This window comes from Oncorhynchus keta, unplaced genomic scaffold, assembly GCF_023373465.1.
Source record: "Oncorhynchus keta strain PuntledgeMale-10-30-2019 unplaced genomic scaffold, Oket_V2 Un_contig_4270_pilon_pilon, whole genome shotgun sequence".
Lineage (NCBI taxonomy): Eukaryota > Metazoa > Chordata > Actinopteri > Salmoniformes > Salmonidae > Oncorhynchus > Oncorhynchus keta.
The window spans coordinates 30,001-49,372 of NW_026287680.1; the positions used below are offsets into that span (position 1 = coordinate 30,001).

General features: G+C 42.4%; 1 protein-coding gene across 1 annotated transcript in view; it reads left to right on the plus strand.

Annotated features, from left to right (window-relative positions):
* Window positions 1-19,372, plus strand: part of LOC118374609 (serine/threonine-protein kinase 31) — a gene marked incomplete at its 3' end in the record, with an annotated part of 39,868 nt that overhangs the window by 7,218 nt on the left and 13,278 nt on the right. Inside the window, exons 8-17 of the mRNA XM_052509251.1 lie at window positions 4,723-4,873; window positions 4,970-5,095; window positions 6,872-6,904; window positions 8,133-8,248; window positions 8,497-8,653; window positions 8,884-9,009; window positions 9,276-9,458; window positions 9,802-9,924; window positions 10,298-10,417; window positions 10,923-11,054. Coding sequence (XP_052365211.1) covers window positions 4,723-4,873; window positions 4,970-5,095; window positions 6,872-6,904; window positions 8,133-8,248; window positions 8,497-8,653; window positions 8,884-9,009; window positions 9,276-9,458; window positions 9,802-9,924; window positions 10,298-10,417; window positions 10,923-11,054 — 1,267 coding nt within the window. The remainder of the gene's footprint in view (window positions 1-4,722; window positions 4,874-4,969; window positions 5,096-6,871; window positions 6,905-8,132; window positions 8,249-8,496; window positions 8,654-8,883; window positions 9,010-9,275; window positions 9,459-9,801; window positions 9,925-10,297; window positions 10,418-10,922; window positions 11,055-19,372) is intronic.

Genomic DNA, 19,372 nt, shown 5'->3' on the forward strand with positions numbered 1-19,372 from the left:
GACATTTTCAACCTCTCCCAGACTGAGTCTGTAATCCCTACATGTTTCAAGCAGACCACCATAGTCTCTGTGCCCAAGGAAGCGAAGGTAACCTGCCTAAATGATTACCGCCCCGTAGCCATGAAGTGCTTTGAAAGGCTGGTCATGGCTCACATCAACTGCATCCTCCCGGATACTCTAGACCAGGTATTCCCAAACTGGGGTACGTATGCGCAATGCCATTTGGGGTAAGCCATATAACAATGTGATTCACTTATTTATTTATTTTATTTGTATTCATATTTACAACGGTTAGTTTTTTTTTTTTTTCTCTCAACTTGTCTATTCTTCTTTCACTGCCAAAAATAAATAAATGAAACCATATAGTGTTCAGCAAAATAACACAATGTCAAATACAGGTAGCCTAGTCAAATAATTAACATCCATCCACATTAACCATTACTCTCTCGAGGGAATTCCACTCACAGTCCGTATTTAGCCAAACGTAGCTGCTGCTCATTCTGTTTGTGTGAAAATTGATTAATGGTTAAAAAAAAGTAAGGCCCATGTCCATAGACTCATACCAGCTCTACTAGTAGTACTGCTACACCAGCTCTACTAGTAGTACTGCTACACCAGCTCTACTAGTAGTACTGCTACACCAGCTCTACTAGTAGTACTGCTACACCAGCTCTACTAGTAGTACTGCTACACCAGCTCTACTAGTAGTACTGCTACACCAGCTCTACTAGTAGTACTGCTACACCAGCTCTACTAGTAGTACTGCTACACCAGCTCTACTAGTAGTACTGCTACACCAGCTCTACTAGTAGTACTGCTACACCAGCTCTACTAGTAGTTCTGCTACACCAGCTCTACTAGTAGTACTGCTACACCAGCTCTACTAGTAGTTAGTACTGCTACACCAGCTCTACTAGTAGTTAGTACTGCTACACCAGCTCTACTAGTAGTTAGTACTGCTACACCAGCTCTACTAGTAGTTAGTACTGCTACACCAGCTCTACTAGTAGTTAGTACTGCTACACCAGCTCTACTAGTAGTACTGCTACACCTGTACCTGTTGACGACACAAGTTGTTCCACGAGCACATCCAATGCGAGCATCAATAATTCTACATTTGTTGTTAGCACCAGCTAGCGTGGACACTGACAGTTGTGAATCTGATGCAGCTGAAGAGCTACTGCCCCCTTACCCGGGAAAGCACCAAGCTACTGCCCCCTTACCCGGGAAAGCACCAAGCTACTGCCCCCTTACCCGGGAAAGCACCAAGCTACTGCCCCCTTAGGCGGGAAAGCACCAAGCTACTGCCCCCTACAGGGAAAGCACAAGCTACTGCCCCCTTACCCGGGAAAGCACCAAGCTACTGCCCCTTACCCGGGAAAGCACCTTACTGCCCCCTTACCCGGGAAAGCACCAAGCTACTGCCCCCTTACCCGGGAAAGCACCAAGCTACTGCCCCCTTACCCGGGAAAGCACCAAGCTACTGCCCCCTTAGGCGGGAAAGCACCGAACAACAGACAGGGACGTTGTACCATTGAAGAGGCACAAATATGATGAGAACTACATTGATTTGGGGTTCACTTATATTGCGAGTAGTGCCTTTCCTCAACCACAGTGTGTTTATATGTGCAAAAGTACTAACTCACAACTCAATGAAACCTTCACTCTTGTGCAGACATTTAGAAACAAAACATACCAATTTGAAAAATAACGAGAATTAAGACGACTTTTGAGTAGTGAGACATTTATAAAAGTAACAGATACCATTGAATAAGAAGGGTCTAGAAGCATCTTATATGGTGAGCTACTGAGTGGCTAGGACAGGCAAACCCCATACTATTGAATAAGAAGGGTCTAGAAGCATATTATATGGTGAGCTACTGAGTGGCTAGGACAGGCAAACCCCATACTATTGAATAAGAAGGGTCTAGAAGCATATTATATGGTGAGCTACTGAGTGGCTAGGACAGGCAAACCCCATACTATTGAATAAGAAGGGTCTAGAAGCATATTATATGGTGAGCTACTGAGTGGCTAGGACAGGCAAACCCCATACTATTGTGGAAGTATTTAATTCTTCCTGCTGCCGCGGATACGGCTGGGGAAATGCTGGGGGAAAAGGTAAAAAAAAACAATACAGACAATGTCTTCATCAAACAACACTGTTTCATGACTCATCAGTGACCTGGTAGGAGATGTTTTGAAACAATTACTGCTTTGCATACAAGCCAGTGACTTCTATACGTTACAGCTGGATGAGTCAACAGACGTGGTGGGCCTGGCACAGCTCCTGGTATGTCTGTTACAGCTGGATGAGTAAACAGACGTGGAGGGCCTGGCACAGCTCCTGGTATGTCTGTTACAGCTGGATGAGTCAACAGACGTGGAGGGCCTGGCACAGCTCCTGGTATATGTCTGTTACAGCTGGATGAGTAAACAGACGTGGAGGGCCTGGCACAGCTCCTGGTATATGTCTGTTACAGCTGGATGAGTCAACAGACGTGGTGGGCCTGGCACAGCTCCTGGTATATGTCTGTTACAGCTGGATGAGTCAACAGACGTGGTGGGCCTGACACAGCTCCTGGTATATGTCTGTTACAGCTGGATGAGTCAACAGACGTGGCCTGACACAGCTCCTGGTATATGTCTGTTACAGCTGGATGAGTCAACAGACGTGGTGGGCCTGACACAGCTCCTGGTATATGTCTGTTACAGCTGGATGAGTCAACAGACATGGTGGGCCTGACACAGCTCCTGGTATATGTCTGTTACAGCTGGATGAGTCAACAGACGTGGTGGGCCTGACACAGCTCCTGGTATATGTCTGTTACAGCTGGATGAGTCAACAGACGTGGTGGGCCTGCCAGTACAATAGAATCAATGTGTGTTTGTGTGAGCCAGCCTATACAATATAATCAATGTGTGTTTGTGTGAGCCAGCCTATACAATATAATCAATGTGTGTTTGTGTGAGCCAGCCTATTCAATATAATCAACGTGTGTTTGTGTGAGCCAGCCTATACAATATAATCAATGTGTGTTTGTGTGAGCCAGCCTATACAATATAATCAACGTGTGTTTGTGTGAGCCAGCCTATACAGTAGAATCAACATGGTGTGTGTGTGAGAGAGCCAGCCAATACAATAGAATCAACGTGTGTGTTTAAAGACTGTTTAGAGATGTAGGGGTTGCAACAAGCTCAGGATGATTGGGGTTGTTTGTATTAGTGATTACTAAATGGGTGGTTTGTAGTGGTGATTACTAACTGGGTGGTTTGTAGTGGTGATTACTAACTGGGTGGTTTGTAGTGGTGATTACTAACTGGGTGGTTTGTAGTGGTGATTACTAACTGGGTGGTTTGTAGTGGTGATTACTAACTGGGTGGTTTGTAGTGGTGATTACTAACTGGGTGGTTTGTAGTGGTGATTACTAACTGGGTGGTTTGTAGTGGTGATTACTAACTGGGTGGTTTGTAGTGGTGATTACTAACTGGGTGGTTTGTAGTGGTGATTACTAACTGGGTGGTTTGTAGTGGTGATTACTAACTGGGTGTGGTTTGTAGTGGTGATTACTAACTGGGTGGTTTGTAGTGGTGATTACTAACTGGGTGGTTTGTAGTGGTGATTACTAACTGGGTGGTTTGTAGTGGTGATTACTAACTGGGTGGTTTGTAGTAGTAACTACTAACTGGGTTGTTTGTAGTAGTAATTACTAACTGGGTGGTTTGTAGTGGTGATTACTAACTGGGTGGTTTGTAGTGGTGATTACTAACTGGGTGGTTTGTAGTGGTGATTACTAACTGGGTGGTTTGTAGTGGTGATTACTAACTGGGTGGTTTGTAGTAGTGATTACTAAATGGGTGGTTTGTAGTAGTGATTACTAACTGGGTGGTTTGTAGTGGTGATTACTAACTGGGTGGTTTGTAGTGGTGATTACTAAATGGGTGGTTTGTAGTGGTGATTACTAACTGGGTGGTTTGTAGTGGTGATTACTAACTGGGTGGTTTGTAGTGGTGATTACTAACTGGGTGGTTTGTAGTGGTGATTACTAACTGGGTGGTTTGTAGTGGGATTACTAACTGGGTGGTTTGTAGTGGTGATTACTAACTGGGTGGTTTGTAGTGGGATTACTAACTGGGTGGTTTGTAGTGGTGATTATTAACTGGGTGGTTTGTAGTGGTGATTACTAACTGGGTGGTTTGTAGTGGTGATTACTAACTGGGTGGTTTGTAGTGGTGATTACTAACTGGGTGGTTTGTAGTGGTGATTACTAACTGGGTGGTTTGTAGTGGTGATTACTAACTGGGTGGTTTGTAGTGGTGATTATTAACTGGGTGGTTTGTAGTGGTGATTACTAACTGGGTGGTTTGTAGTGGTGATTACTAACTGGGTGGTTTGTAGTGGTGATTACTAACTGGGTGGTTTGTAGTGGTGATTACTAACTGGGTGTCTTGTAGTGGTGATTACTAACTGGGTGGTTTGTAGTGGTGATTACTAACTGGGTGTTTTTTTTATCCTATGACTGGCTGCATCCCAAATGGCACCCTATTCCCTGTATAACTTTTGACCAGAGCCCATATATAGGAAATGGGGTCCAAAATCCCCCCCATTTCCTACATCCTATTCCCTAAACAGAGCACTACTTTTTACCAGGGCCTATAGTGTCAAATTAGTCTTTTAGAGAATAGGGTTGAGCAGCCTGTGTTTTTTAAACTCCTGCTCAGGGAGAAGAGCAAGGCCACAGCCCAGCATGCTGCCAACCTAATGAAGAAGAAGATGGACCAGGAGCTGGTGGAGGAGAACCAGAGGCTGAAGGCAGAACGAGAGACCCAGCGCAGGGAGGACCAGCTGAGAGACAGCCTCTCAGAGCTCCAGGTTGAACAAACAGAGAGAGACACACTGACACACTCACACGGCAAGCTTTCCAGGACATTAGTTATGTATGAGTATCGTCTTGTGTTGTAATTTCAGAAGTTGAAAGAGGAGACTGCTAATTATGCGAAAGAGGCAGAGAGATGGAAGGTGGAGAGGAACACACTCCAGAACCAATCAGAGCAGCTGGAGACTGACCTGCAAGTTGCCAAACAGGAAGTGCAGGTGAGACTGGTGTCGTATGGAGCAGATTTCTACTAGTCAATTGTCCCTGAGCACCTGCTCATGAACACATAGCATTAAGAAGTCAACATACAATTCTCACCACAGCACATTAACGAGTCAACATTCAATTCTCACCACAGCACATTAACAAGTCTACATTCAACTCTCACCACAGCACATTAACAAGTCAACATTCAACCCTCACCACAGCACATTAACAAGTCTACATTCAACTCTCAACAGCATTCAACCTTCAAGTCAGCACATTCAACCCTCACCACAGCACATTAACAAGTCTACATTCAACCCTCACCACAGCACATTAACAGAGTCAACATTCAATTCCTCACCACAGCACATTAACGAGTCAGCACATTAAAACAGTCAACCCTCACCACAGCACATTCAACCCTCACCACAGCACATTAACGAGTCTACATTCAACCCTCACCACAGCACATTCAACCCTCACCACAGCACATTCAACCCTCACCACAGCACATTAACAAGTCTACATTCAACCCTCACAGCACATTAGCAGTCTCCATTCAACCCTCACCACAGCACATTCAACTCTCACCACAGCACATTAACGAGTCTACATTCAACCCTCACCACAGCACATTAACGAGTCTACATTCAACCCTCACCACAGCACATTCAACCCTCACCACAGCACATTCAACCCTCACCACAGCACATTCAACCCTCAGCACACCTAATCTATGGATTTCACATGACTGGAAATACAGATATGCATCTGTTGGTAAAAAAAAGGTAGGGGCGTGATGGATCAGTAAACCAGTCAGTATCTGGAGTGACCACCATTTGCCTCATGCAGAGTGACACATCTCCTTTGCATAGAGTTGATCAGGCTGTTGATTGGCCTGTGGAATGTTGTCCCACTCATTAATGGCTGTGCGGAGTTGCTGGATATTGGAGGGAACTGGAACACGCTGTCGTACACGTCAATCCAGAGCATCCCACACATGCTCAATGGGTGACATGTCTGGCAAGTATGAGGCAATGGAAGTACTGGGACATTCATTCGTGAAGAGCACACTTCTCCAGCGTGCCAGTTGCCATCGAAGGTGAGTATTTACCCACTGAAGTCGGTTACGACACCAAACTGGTCAGGTCAAGTCTCTGATGAGGATGACGAGCACGCAGATGAGCTTCCCTGAGAAATTCTTTGGTTGTGCAAACCCACAGTTTCATCAAATTAAGAAGTTGGATGTGGAGGTCCTGGGCTGGCGTGGTTACACAAGGTTTGTGGTTTTGAGGCCGGTTGGACGTACTGCAAAATTCTCAAAAACGATGTTGCAGGCGGCTTATGGTAGAGGAATTAACATTAAATTATCTGGCAACAGCTCTGGTGGACATTCCTGCAGTCAGCATGCCAATTGCATGCTCCCCCAGAACTTGAGACATCGGTGGCATTGTGTTGTGTGACAAAACTGCACATTTTAGAGTGGCTTTTTATTGTCCCCAGCACAAGGTGCACCTGTATAATGATCATGCTGTTTAATACACTAATTGATATGCCACACCTGTCAGGTGGATGGATTATTTTGGCAAAGTAGAAATGCTCACTAACAGCGACTTTGTACACAAAATCTGAGAAAAATAAGATTTTTGTGCATATGGAAACTTGAATATTTTATTTAAACTCATGAAACATGGGACCAACACTTTACATGTTGCGTTTATATTTTTGTTCGGTGTATAATGCAAATGTTTGGCTTTGTCCTCAACAATGTTTTGTTTTTTTGGCAGGGTCGTAAGTGTGGAAGGGACATGGTAGTGCAGGTATGAGGTTTTAAGGGGATAGACCTGGGTCTGGTTTCCCAAAAGCATCTTAATGCTAAGTTCATCGATAGAACCTTCCTAGGAACATTACTAAATCTCCCAGCTGTTTTCCCCAAACCATCGTTAGTAAAGTTGCACTTGAAAACTCATTTTGTTTTCGTCTGCCTCAGTCTTTACAATTGAACAAGAAAAATATAAAAATATGCTTAAAATGAGAACCTAGATGACTGCATTATTTAAAAAAATACATTAAGCTGATCATATTGATATGTAATGTTCTGTTTGTAGGCTACACGGTCTGTCAGTTTTGCCTCAATATATTTCATGTGTAACAACGTGCGCCAATGAATGAGCGCATTATGGAATAAGCTGCCTCCAATACTTGCAGCCATTAGCTGATAATATCTCTAGGAGCTGATCTGTCGCCAGTATTGTAGAATAATTCTAATGTTAAGGTCAGATTTGAATGGAGAAAAGCTGATCACCCACTGGGCAGAGACGTCAGTTAAAAGTCTAGTTTGATTTGCATTTGGTTGAGTTGTCAACTAACCGTGAATTCAACGTGAAATCCACAACAAATGTCACCATGTCATTGGATTTAGGTTAATACAAGTTGGGTGAAAAAACCACTAAATGCCCTTACATTGATGACTTTTGCAAATTCAATCAGTTTCCCACATTGATTTCACTTCATCACATAGATTGTTGTTGTTGAAATGGCATGGAAACAATGTTGATTCAACCAGATTTTTCCCAGTGGGCCGAGAGCAGCGCTGCCTTTTCTTTCAGTATCAACACGTTGCCCAACGCACTTGGGCGAACGCTCTTTCTGCTCGCTGTTTTGGGAAACGCATGTTGAATCTTCGGCTGTTGCAGGAAAGATGAGTAGTTAAAACACTTGTAAACCTAAATTCCAACGCTATCGGGAAGCCGGGCCCTGGGTTATAGTTAGAATGAATGTTATGAGACTGAAGGAAGGTGAAGGTAGATAATGTGGCTAATGTCCTCATTGGCGGCATAAACAATATAGCAGGTGTCTTGTGGATGTATTCCTCCTGTCACCATTTACTTTTTTTTAAAGATAAAAATAAATAAATAATACCACTATTGTTTGACAGTAGAATGCTTACTTTTCCATCTTCAGCTGTTGTTGCCAAAGCATGTGACATAGGATTTGATTTGTGCTACTGTGTCTCTTGGTGTTTTGAATGCTTCTCCCTGTGTTTAGGCTATGAGGAGACAGTTAAAGAAGAAGGAGAAGGAAGTGGAGAAGCTCCTGGACTCAGCGGTGGCTGAACGGTTCTGTCCACTGGCTGAGAGAGTCGATTCTCTGAGAGGATTAAGGTACTGTGATGGTTGGGTGGCAAATGACGCCCTATATAGTGCACTCTGGTCGAAAGTAGTGCACTATATGGTAACCCCCCACACACACATACACTCCTCTCGAATTGGAATTATTTTATTATAGAATAACGAATATTAAGTAACAATGTTTTATTAAATGTATTTATTTATTTTTACAATTCAACATTTCACATTGAGTTACTCTTTCTATTGATTTGCATTATTGTGGTTTTATTTCTACTGGACAGAGAGAGAAACCCAGGTAACACGGATAGCGACAGCCTTACGGAGTCTATCAACATTGTCATAAACAACAGCATCTCTGCCCCGGTTGCCATGGAGAAGCTGGAGTCGGCATGGAGAGATTACAGCCTGGCTCAGGAGAAAGTCAAGGCCTGTCAGACGGTCAGTCTGCATCCTACTGTTAATGGTTGCATCCTACTGTTAATGTGTGCATCCAAAATGGCACCCTATTCCCTATTTAGTGCACTACTTTAGACCAGGGCCCATAGTGGTCTGGTTGAAAGTAGTGCACTAAATCGGGAATAGGTTGCCATTTGGGACACAGAGTCTCATCAGATCAGAAAACAGTTTCTCATCAGTGAAATGAACATGTTTTGGCGTCCATTTTGCAGAAGGAGCAGCTTGGGGATCTGATAGACAACCGGAATAAGGTGCGAGGTGTTCTGACTGCCACTGTAGAGTCCTTCCTTCAGGAGGCTGAGTGTTTGCCAGTCAGACAACGCATGGACAAACTGGAGGTACTGAAAATGAAAACGAGGATTCTGTCATCTGAATATTTCTTTTTTCATTCAACATTCCAAATATGTGAAGTGGGTTTGTTATTTCTAGATGACCTCACAGGATTGGGGTTATATCAAGGCTATCAGCTGAACATGCTCTGATGCATCAACATATAATGATGTGGCACAAATAGCACCCTATTCCCTACATAGTGCTCTATATAGGGTATTATTTGGGACGCGTGCTATAATCAAGCTGTTGTTCCCTTGTGTCCGTGTTACAGCAGGTGAGCTCCTCCCTGATTGCACTGTTTGGTCCAGCCTCTATGGAGGGGGATGTTGGAGAGCAGGCCTTTGAGCAGTACAGCCAGTGGAGGACTCAGAGGAGTCAGCTCACCAGCTCTGTCAGAGACGGGACAGACAAGGCCCTCCAGGCCCTGTGTACCTGGTCGGAGAACGTTGGCAAGGTACACAATGACCCGGTACCACTTTGGTTTGGGTGAACTGAGGATGAAGAAACTTAAAAAGAGAGTCTGGGTTTATTTCTCCCAAGCTTTTGTGTACTGTGAAGGGTGGGAAGGGGAAACAACTGTTCTCTTTACTAAAGTGATTGAAGATATGCCCACGGAAAATGATTTGACATGTAATTCTTCTCCAGCGGTCTTCCTGGGTATGGAACTGTACAGTTTGGGCGGTTTCCCGGACACAGATTAAGCCTAGTGGACTAAGAAACATGTTCATGTTCAAAAGGTTGTTTTAGTCAGGCATTGGGCTTGTCTGGGAAATCCTAATCCTCCAATGTCCCTTCAGTTTTTCTGCCTGTCAGCTAACACAGTGGTGGGAGTGAATGACATCGTGGACGGAGTGAATGAGCTGCTGAAGCAGGCAGAGAACAACGTGGCCAAGGAGCTGGACTGTCCCCTGTCAGTCGGGGTGAGTTTGGTTGCGTCCCAAATGGCACCCTATTCTCTTTTTTTTTTTTATAGTTCACTACTTTTGACCAGGGCCCATATTTCACCTGTCCAGCTACATATCAGTGAGTCTTATGGTGCTTTGAAGACAACTGGGAAACATCAGTGATCTTCAGGTCGGAAAGTTGGAGCTTTAGAAAGATGGCAGAGTTTCCTGACTTGGAATTCTGAGTTGGATGACTGTTCAAAACTACTAGCCCCCCCCCCCGAGTTCCCAGGGGTCTTAAACACACTGAAGTCTGAGACGTCTCTGTTATTTTGAACACGGCATTACCTCATCGTCGTGTTTTCTTTACTCTGTTTGTTTGTTGTTGACTTGTTTGTTTACTCAACAGGAGCAGAACAACCATGAGACCAAGGCAGTGTCCAACGCTTTCCACAAAGTCATGCAGCACATTCAGAGTGAGCAGAGTCTGCTGAGGGACATTATGGACAAATATCTGCTCAACACCAAGGTGAGAGAATTGTTTTAGATGTTTAAAGTGTTTACTTATCAGATTTTCCAGAAATCAAGGTTGGAAGATTCCCATAATTGTGAGGGAATATGCAGGAAATCCGGAATCATCCAACCAAGATTTCTAGAAAACCTCAAAGTTTCCCTTAATGCTGAGTAGACCTTTCCGTTTGCCTTTAACCATATAGCTTCTCTTTCTGCTGTGTCAGAACACTAGCAGTCTGGAGATGTACTCTTATTTCTCAAACTGATGTTTTCTCCTTTATCAAGGATATTCTATTCAGTTTGTGTTCTATTCAGTTTGTGTTCTATTCAGTTTGTGTTCTATTCAGTTTGTGTTCTATTCAGTTTGTGTTCTATTCAGTTTGTGTTCTATTCAGTTTGTGTTCTATTCAGTTTGTGTTCTATTCAGTTTGTGTTCTATTCAGTTTGTGTTCTATTCAGTTTGTGTTCTATTCTGTTTGTGTTCTATTCTGTTTGTTGCATTCCGTTTGTGTTCTATTCAGTTTAAGGGTGAGATGCTACAGTGGCAGAATGCTAGCCCGACTCCAGACTCTCTGTTCTCTGTGAAGAAACGTATCCGCAGCCTGAGGGCTCAGCTGAGGTGGAGACAGGTGGAGGAGGCCAGTCTGGAGGAGGTGAGAGATGAGGAAGTCTATTTAGTGTCCTACTTTTGACCGTGGCTCATAAATCAAGCTGCAGTGGCAGTTTTACAGATCATTCATACAAAGGGCTTTGACTTGTCAAACAGGGCAGAAAGCGAACACAATATGTTTCCTTATTAATGTTTCCTTATTAATTCAGCCATTTACTTAGATAACTAGCTAGTTCAAATTAAGGGTCACCCTAATGCAGAATTCTATGCTTTTCACACAGGGAAAGAAATATAAATATCTTGCTGCGTCTTGTAAATGCAGATCTAAAATGCTTCTTATTGTAATTTATGTTCGAAATTAGTTTGATGCCGTTCTTCAGTTGCTCTTCTCCACTTGGATGAAAATTCAGGAACGGGCATTCTATCAGCAGACAGCACTCTGACTGATGTGTAGCTACTGTTCTCCATTATTCTATCAGCAGACAGCACTGACTGATGTGTAGCTACTGTTCTCCATCATTCTATCAGCAGACAGCACTCTGACTGATGTGTAGCTACTGTTCTCCATCATTCTATCAGCAGACAGCACTCTGACTGATGTGTAGCTACTGTTCTCCATCATTCTATCAGCAGACAGCACTCTGACTGATGTGTAGCTACTGTTCTCCATCATTCTATCAGCAGACAGCACTCTGACTGATGTGTAGCTACTGTTCTCCATCATTCTATCAGCAGACAGCACTCTGACTGATGTGTAGCTACTGTTCTCCATCATTCTATCAGCAGACAGCACTCTGACTGATGTGGAGCTACTGTTCTCCGGTACTTTTCTCAGTGTAGCCAGCCATTTTTTCACCATTTAAAATGCATCATTAACTTTAAACAAAACATTAGGAAATTTGATGGCCAGCTACTGTTCTCCATCATGCTATCAACAAAAATACTCTAGACTTTTTCTCATTGAAAGCTCATTTACTATCAGCCAGACAGCACTCTGACTGATGTTAGCTCTGTTCTCCATCATTCTGTCAGCAGACAGCACTCTGACTGAAGGTAGTTGTTCTCCATCATTCTATCAGCAGACAGCACTCTGACTGATGTGGTAGCTACTGTTCTCCATCATTCTATCAGCAGACAGTCTGACTGAAGTGTAGCTACTGTTCTCCATCAATCAGCAGTGCACTCTGACTGAAGGAGCTACTGTTCTCCATCATCTAGTGCAGACAGGTGTTGTACTGATGTAGTGTTCTCCATCATTCTATCAGCAGACAGCACTCTGACTGATGGTGCTACTGTTCTCCATCATTCTATCAGCAGACAGCACTCTGACTGATGTGTAGCTACTGTTACTGTTCTCCATCATTCTATCTGCAGACAGGTGTTGACTAATGTGGAGCTAGGTGTTCTCCATCATTCTATCAGCAGACAGCACTCTGACTGATGTGTAGCTACTGTTCTCCATCATTCTATCAGCAGACAGCACTCTGACTGATGTAGTGCTACTCTGAAGGTGTTGTCCATCATTCTATCTGATGAAGCACTCTGACTGATGTAGTGTTCTCCATCAGGTTCTGTACTCAAGACAGCACTCTGACTGATGTGTAGCTACTGTTCTCCATCATGTCTATCAGCAGACAGCACTAATGACTGTGTGTAGCTACTGTTCTCCATCATTCTATCAGCAGACAGCACTCTGACTGATGTGTAGCTACTGTTCTCCATCATTCTATCAGCAGACAGCACTCTGACTGATGTGCTAGTGTCTGATTTTCTCAGTGTAGCCAGCCATTTTTTCACCATTTAAAATGCAACATTAAGGTTTAAACAAAACATTAGGAAAGGTTTGATGGCTGCAAGGTGTTGTACTAATGTAGTGTCTGATGAAGCTTTTTCATTGAAAGCTCATTTATGTTCTGCCAGCCAAATAGTGTTACACCTCTGTCTGAAGGTGTTGTACTAATGTAGTGTCTGATGAAGGTGTTGTACTAATGTAGTGTCTGAAGGTGTTGTACTAATGTAGTGTCTGAAGGTGTTGTACTAATGTAGTGTCTGATGAAGGTGTCGTACTAATGTAGTGTCTGATGAAGGTGTCGTACTAATGTAGTGTCTGATGAAGGTGTCGTACTAATGTAGTGTCTGATGAAGGTGTTGTACTAATGTAGTGTCTGATGAAGGTGTTGTACTAATGTAGTGTCTGAAGGTGTTGTACTAATGTAGTGTCTGATGAAGGTGTTGTACTAATGTAGTGTCTGATGAAGGTGTTGTACTAATGTAGTGTCTGATGAAGGTGTTGTACTAATGTAGTGTCTGATGAAGGTGTTGTACTAATGTAGTGTCTGATGAAGGTGTTGTACTAATGTAGTGTCTGAAGGTGTTGTACTAATGTAGTGTCTGATGAAGGTGTTGTACTAATGTAGTGTCTGAAGGTGTTGTACTAATGTAGTGTCTGAAGGTGTTGTACTAATGTAGTGTCTGATGAAGGTGTTGTACTAATGTAGTGTCTGAAGGTGTTGTACTAATGTAGTGTCTGAAGGTGTTGTACTAATGTAGTGTCTGATGAAGGAAAACTAGTTTCATGCCCCTGAACGACGGTGAGCTTCATAATGTACAATAATGTGAGTGTCTCAGTTGTTCTGGGGAACTACAGTGAGCTTCATAATGTACAATAATGTGACTGGATCAACTGTTCTGGGGGACTACAGTGAGCTTCATAATGTACAATAATGTGACTGGATCAACTGTTCTGGGGGACTACAGTGAGCTTCATAATGTACAATAATGTGACTGGATCAACTGTTCTGGGGAACTACAGTGAGCTTCATAATGTACAATAATGTGACTGGATCAACTGTTCTGGGGGACTACAGTGAGCTTCATAATGTACAATAATGTGACTGTCTCAACTGTTCTGGGGAACTACAGTGAGCTTCATAATGTACAATAATGTGACTGTCTCAACTGTTCTGGGGAACTACAGTGAGCTTCATAATGTACAATAATGTGACTGTCTCAACTGTTCTGGGGAACTACAGTGAGCTTCATAATGTACAATAATGTGACTGTCTCAACTGTTCTGGGGAACTACAGTGAGCTTCATAATGTACAATAATGTGACTGTCTCAACTGTTCTGGGGAACTACAGTGAGCTTCATAATGTACAATAATGTGACTGTCTCAACTGTTCTGGGGAACTACAGTGAGCTTCATAATGTACAATAATGTGACTGGATCAACTGTTCTGGGGAACTACAGTGAGCTTCATAATGTACAATAATGTGACTGGATCAACTGTTCTGGGGAACTACAGTGAGCTTCATAATGTACAATAATGTGACTGTCTCAACTGTTCTGGGGGACTACAGTGAGCTTCATAATGTACAATAATGTGACTGGATCAACTTCTGGGGAACTACAGTGAGCTTCATAATGTACAATAATGTGACTGTCTCAACTGTTCTGGGGAACTACAGTGAGCTTCATAATGTACAATAATGTGACTGGATCAACTGTTCTGGGGAACTACAGTGAGCTTCATAATGTACAATAATGTGACTGTCTCAACTGTTCTGGGAACTACAGTGAGCTTCATAATGTACAATAATGTGACTGTCTCAACTGTTCTGGGGAACTACAGTGAGCTTCATAATGTACAATAATGTGACTGATCAACTGTTCTGGGGAACTACAGTGAGCTTCATAATGTACAATAATGTGACTGTCTCAACTGTTCTGGGGAACTACAGTGAGCTTCATAATGTACAATAATGTGACTGTCTCAACTGTTCTGGGAACTACAGTGAGCTTCATAATGTACAATAATGTGACTGGATCAACTGTTCTGGGGAACTACAGTGAGCTTCATAATGTACAATAATGTGACTGTCTCAACTGTTCTGGGGAACTACAGTGAGCTTCATAATGTACAATAATGTGACTGTCTCAACTGTTCTGGGGAACTACAGTGAGCTTCATAATGTACAATAATGTGACTGTCTCAACTGTTCTGGGGAACTACAGTGAGCTTCATAATGTACAATAATGTGACTGTCTCAACTGTTCTGGGGAACTACAGTGAGCTTCATAATGTACAATAATGTGACTGTCTCAACTGTTCTGGGGAACTACAGTGAGCTTCATAATGTACAATAATGTGACTGTCTCAACTGTTCTGGAGAACTACAGTGAGCTTCATAATGTACAATAATGTGACTGTCTCAACTGTTCTGGGGAACTACTGTGAGCTTCATAATGTACAATAATGTGACTGTCTCAACTGTTCTGGAGAACTACAGTGAGCTTCATAATGTACAATAATGTGACTGTCTCAACTGTTCTGGGGGACTACAGTGAGCTTCATAATGTACAATAATGTGACTGGATCAACTGTTCTGGGGAACTACAGTGAGCTTCATAATGTACAATAATTTGACTGGATCAACTGTTCTGGGGAACTACAGTGAGCTTCATAATGTACAATAATGTGACTGTCTCAACTGTTCTGGGGAACTACAGTGAGCTTCATAATGTACAATAATGTGACTGTCTCAACTGTTCTGGAGAACTACAGTGAGCTTCATAATGTACAATAATGTGACTGTCTCAACTGTTCTGGGGAACTACAGTGAGCTTCATAATGTACAATAATGTGACTGTCTCAACTGTTCTGGGGAACTACAGTGAGCTTCATAATGTACAATAATGTGACTGTCTCAACTGTTCTGGGGAACTACAGTGAGCTTCATAATGTACAATAATGTGACTGTCTCAACTGTTCTGGGGAACTACTGTGAGCTTCATAATGTACAATAATGTGACTGTCTCAACTGTTCTGGGGAACTACAGTGAGCTTCATAATGTACAATAATGTGACTGTCTCAGCTGTTCTGGGGGACTACAGTGAGCTTCATAATGTACAATAATGTGACTGTCTCAGTTGTTCTGGGGAACTACAGTGAGCTTCATAATGTACAATAATGTGACTGTCTCAGCTGTTCTGGGGAACTACAGTGAGCTTCATAATGTACAATAATGTGACTGTCTCAACTGTTCTGGGGAACTACAGTGAGCTTCATAATGTACAATAATGTGACTGTCTCAACTGTTCTGGGGAACTACAGTGAGCTTCATAATGTACAATAATGTGACTGTCAACTGTTCTGGAGAACTACAGTGAGCTTCATAATGTACAATAATGTGACTGTCTCAACTGTTCTGGGGGACTACAGTGAGCTTCATAATGTACAATAATGTGACTGTCTCAACTGTTCTGGAGAACTACAGTGAGCTTCATAATGTACAATAATGTGACTGTCTCAACTGTTCTGGGGAACTACTGTGAGCTTCATAATGTACAATAATGTGACTGTCTCAACTGTTCTGGGGAACTACTGTGAGCTTCATAATGTACAATAATGTGACTGTCTCAACTGTTCTGGGAACTACAGTGAGCTTCATAATGTACAATAATGTGACTGTCTCAACTGTTCTGGGGAACTACAGTGAGCTTCATAATGTACAATAATGTGACTGTCTCAACTGTTCTGGGGAACTACAGTGAGCTTCATAATGTACAATAATGTGACTGTCTCAACTGTTCTGGGGAACTACAGTGAGCTTCATAATGTACAATAATGTGACTGTCTCAACTGTTCTGGGGGAACTACAGTGAGCTTCATAATGTACAATAATGTGACTGTCTCAACTGTTCTGGGGAACTACAGTGAGCTTCATAATGTACAATAATGTGACTGTCTCAGCTGTTCTGGGGAACTACAGTGAGCTTCATAATGTACAATAATGTGACTGTCTCAACTGTTCTGGGGAACTACAGTGAGTCTTCATAATGTACAATAATGTGACTGGATCAACTGTTCTGGGGAACTACAGTGAGCTTCATAATGTACAATAATGTGACTGGACTCAACTGTTCTGGGGAACTACAGTGAGCTTCATAATGTACAATAATGTGACTGTCAACTGTTCAACTGTTCTGGGGAACTACTGTGAGCTTCATAATGTACAATAATGTGACTGTCTCAACTGTTCTGGGGAACTACAGTGAGCTTCATAATGTACAATAATGTGACTGTCTCAACTGTTCTGGGGAACTACAGTGAGCTTCATAATGTACAATAATGTGACTGTCTCAACTGTTCTGGGGAACTACAGTGAGCTTCATAATGTACAATAATGTGACTGTCTCAGCTGTTCTGGGGAACTACAGTGAGCTTCATAATGTACAATAATGTGACTGTCTCAACTGTTCTGGGGAACTACAGTGAGCTTCATAATGTACAATAATGTGACTGTCTCAGCTGTTCTGGGGAACTACAGTGAGCTTCATAATGTACAATAATGTGACTGTCTCAACTGTTCTGGGGAACTACAGTGAGCTTCATAATGTACAATAATGTGACTGTCTCAACTGTTCTGGGGAACTACAGTGAGCTTCATAATGTACAATAATGTGACTGTCTCAACTGTTCTGGGAACTACAGTGAGCTTCATAATGTACAATAATGTGACTGTCTCAACTGTTCTGGGGAACTACAGTGAGCTTCATAATGTACAATAATGTGACTGTCTCAACTGTTCTGGGAACTACAGTGAGCTTCATAATGTACAATAATGTGACTGTCTCAACTGTTCTGGGGAACTACAGTGAGCTTCATAATGTACAATAATGTGACTGTCTCAACTGTTCTGGGGAACTACAGTGAGCTTCATAATGTACAATAATGTGACTGTCTCAACTGTTCTGGGGAACTACAGTGAGCTTCATAATGTACAATAATGTGACTGTCTCAGCTGTTCTGGGGGACTACAGTGAGCTTCATAATGTACAATAATGTGACTGTCTCAGCTGTTCTGGGGAACTACAGTGAGCTTCATAATGTACAATAATGTGACTGTCTCAACTGTTCTGGGGAACTACAGTGAGCTTCATAATGTACAATAATGTGACTGTCTCAACTGTTCTGGGGGACTACAGTGAGCTTCATAATGTACAATAATGTGACTGTCTCAACTGTTCTGGGGAACTACAGTGAGCTTCATAATGTACAATAATGTGACTGGATCAACTGTTCTGGGGAACTACAGTGAGCTTCATAATGTACAATAATGTGACTGTCTCAACTGTTCTGGGGAACTACAGTGAGCTTCATAATGTACAATAATGTGACTGGATCAACTGTTCTGGGGAACTACAGTGAGCTTCATAATGTACAATAATGTGACTGTCTCAACTGTTCTGGGGAACTACAGTGAGCTTCATAATGTACAATAATGTGACTGTCTCAACTGTTCTGGGGAACTACAGTGAGCTTCATAATGTACAATAATGTGACTGGATCAACTGTTCTGGGGAACTACAGTGAGCTTCATAATGTACAATAATGTGACTGTCTCAACTGTTCTGGGGAACTACAGTGAGCTTCATAATGTACAATAATGTGACTGTCTCAACTGTTCTGGGGAACTACAGTGAGCTTCATAATGTACAATAATGTGACTGTCTCAACTGTTCTGGGGAACTACAGTGAGCTTCATAATGTACAATAATGTGACTGTCTCAACTGTTCTGGGGAACTACAGTGAGCTTCATAATGTACAATAATGTGACTGTCTCAACTGTTCTGGGGAACTACAGTGAGCTTCATAATGTACAATAATGTGACTGTCTCAACTGTTCTGGGGAACTACAGTGAGCTTCATAATGTACAATAATGTGACTGTCTCAACTGTTCTGGGGAACTACAGTGAGCTTCATAATGTACAATAATGTGACTGTCTCAACTGTTCTGGGGAACTACAGTGAGCTTCATAATGTACAATAATGTGACTGTCTCAACTGTTCTGGGAACTACAGTGAGCTTCATAATGTACAATAATGTGACTGGATCAACTGTTCTGGGGAACTACAGTGAGCTTCATAATGTACAATAATGTGACTGGATCAACTGTTCTGGGGAACTACAGTGAGCTTCATAATGTACAATAATGTGACTGGATCAACTGTTCTGGGGAACTACAGTGAGCTTCATAATGTACAATAATGTGACTGGATCAACTGTTCTGGGGAACTACAGTGAGCTTCATAATGTACAATAATGTGACTGTCTCAACTGTTCTGGGGAACTACAGTGAGCTTCATAATGTACAATAATGTGACTGGATCAACTGTTCTGGGGAACTACAGTGAGCTTCATAATGTACAATAATGTGACTGGATCAACTGTTCTGGGGAACTACAGTGAGCTTCATAATGTACAATAATGTGACTGGATCAACTGTTCTGGGGAACTACAGTGAGCTTCATAATGTACAATAATGTGACTGGATCAACTGTTCTGGGGAACT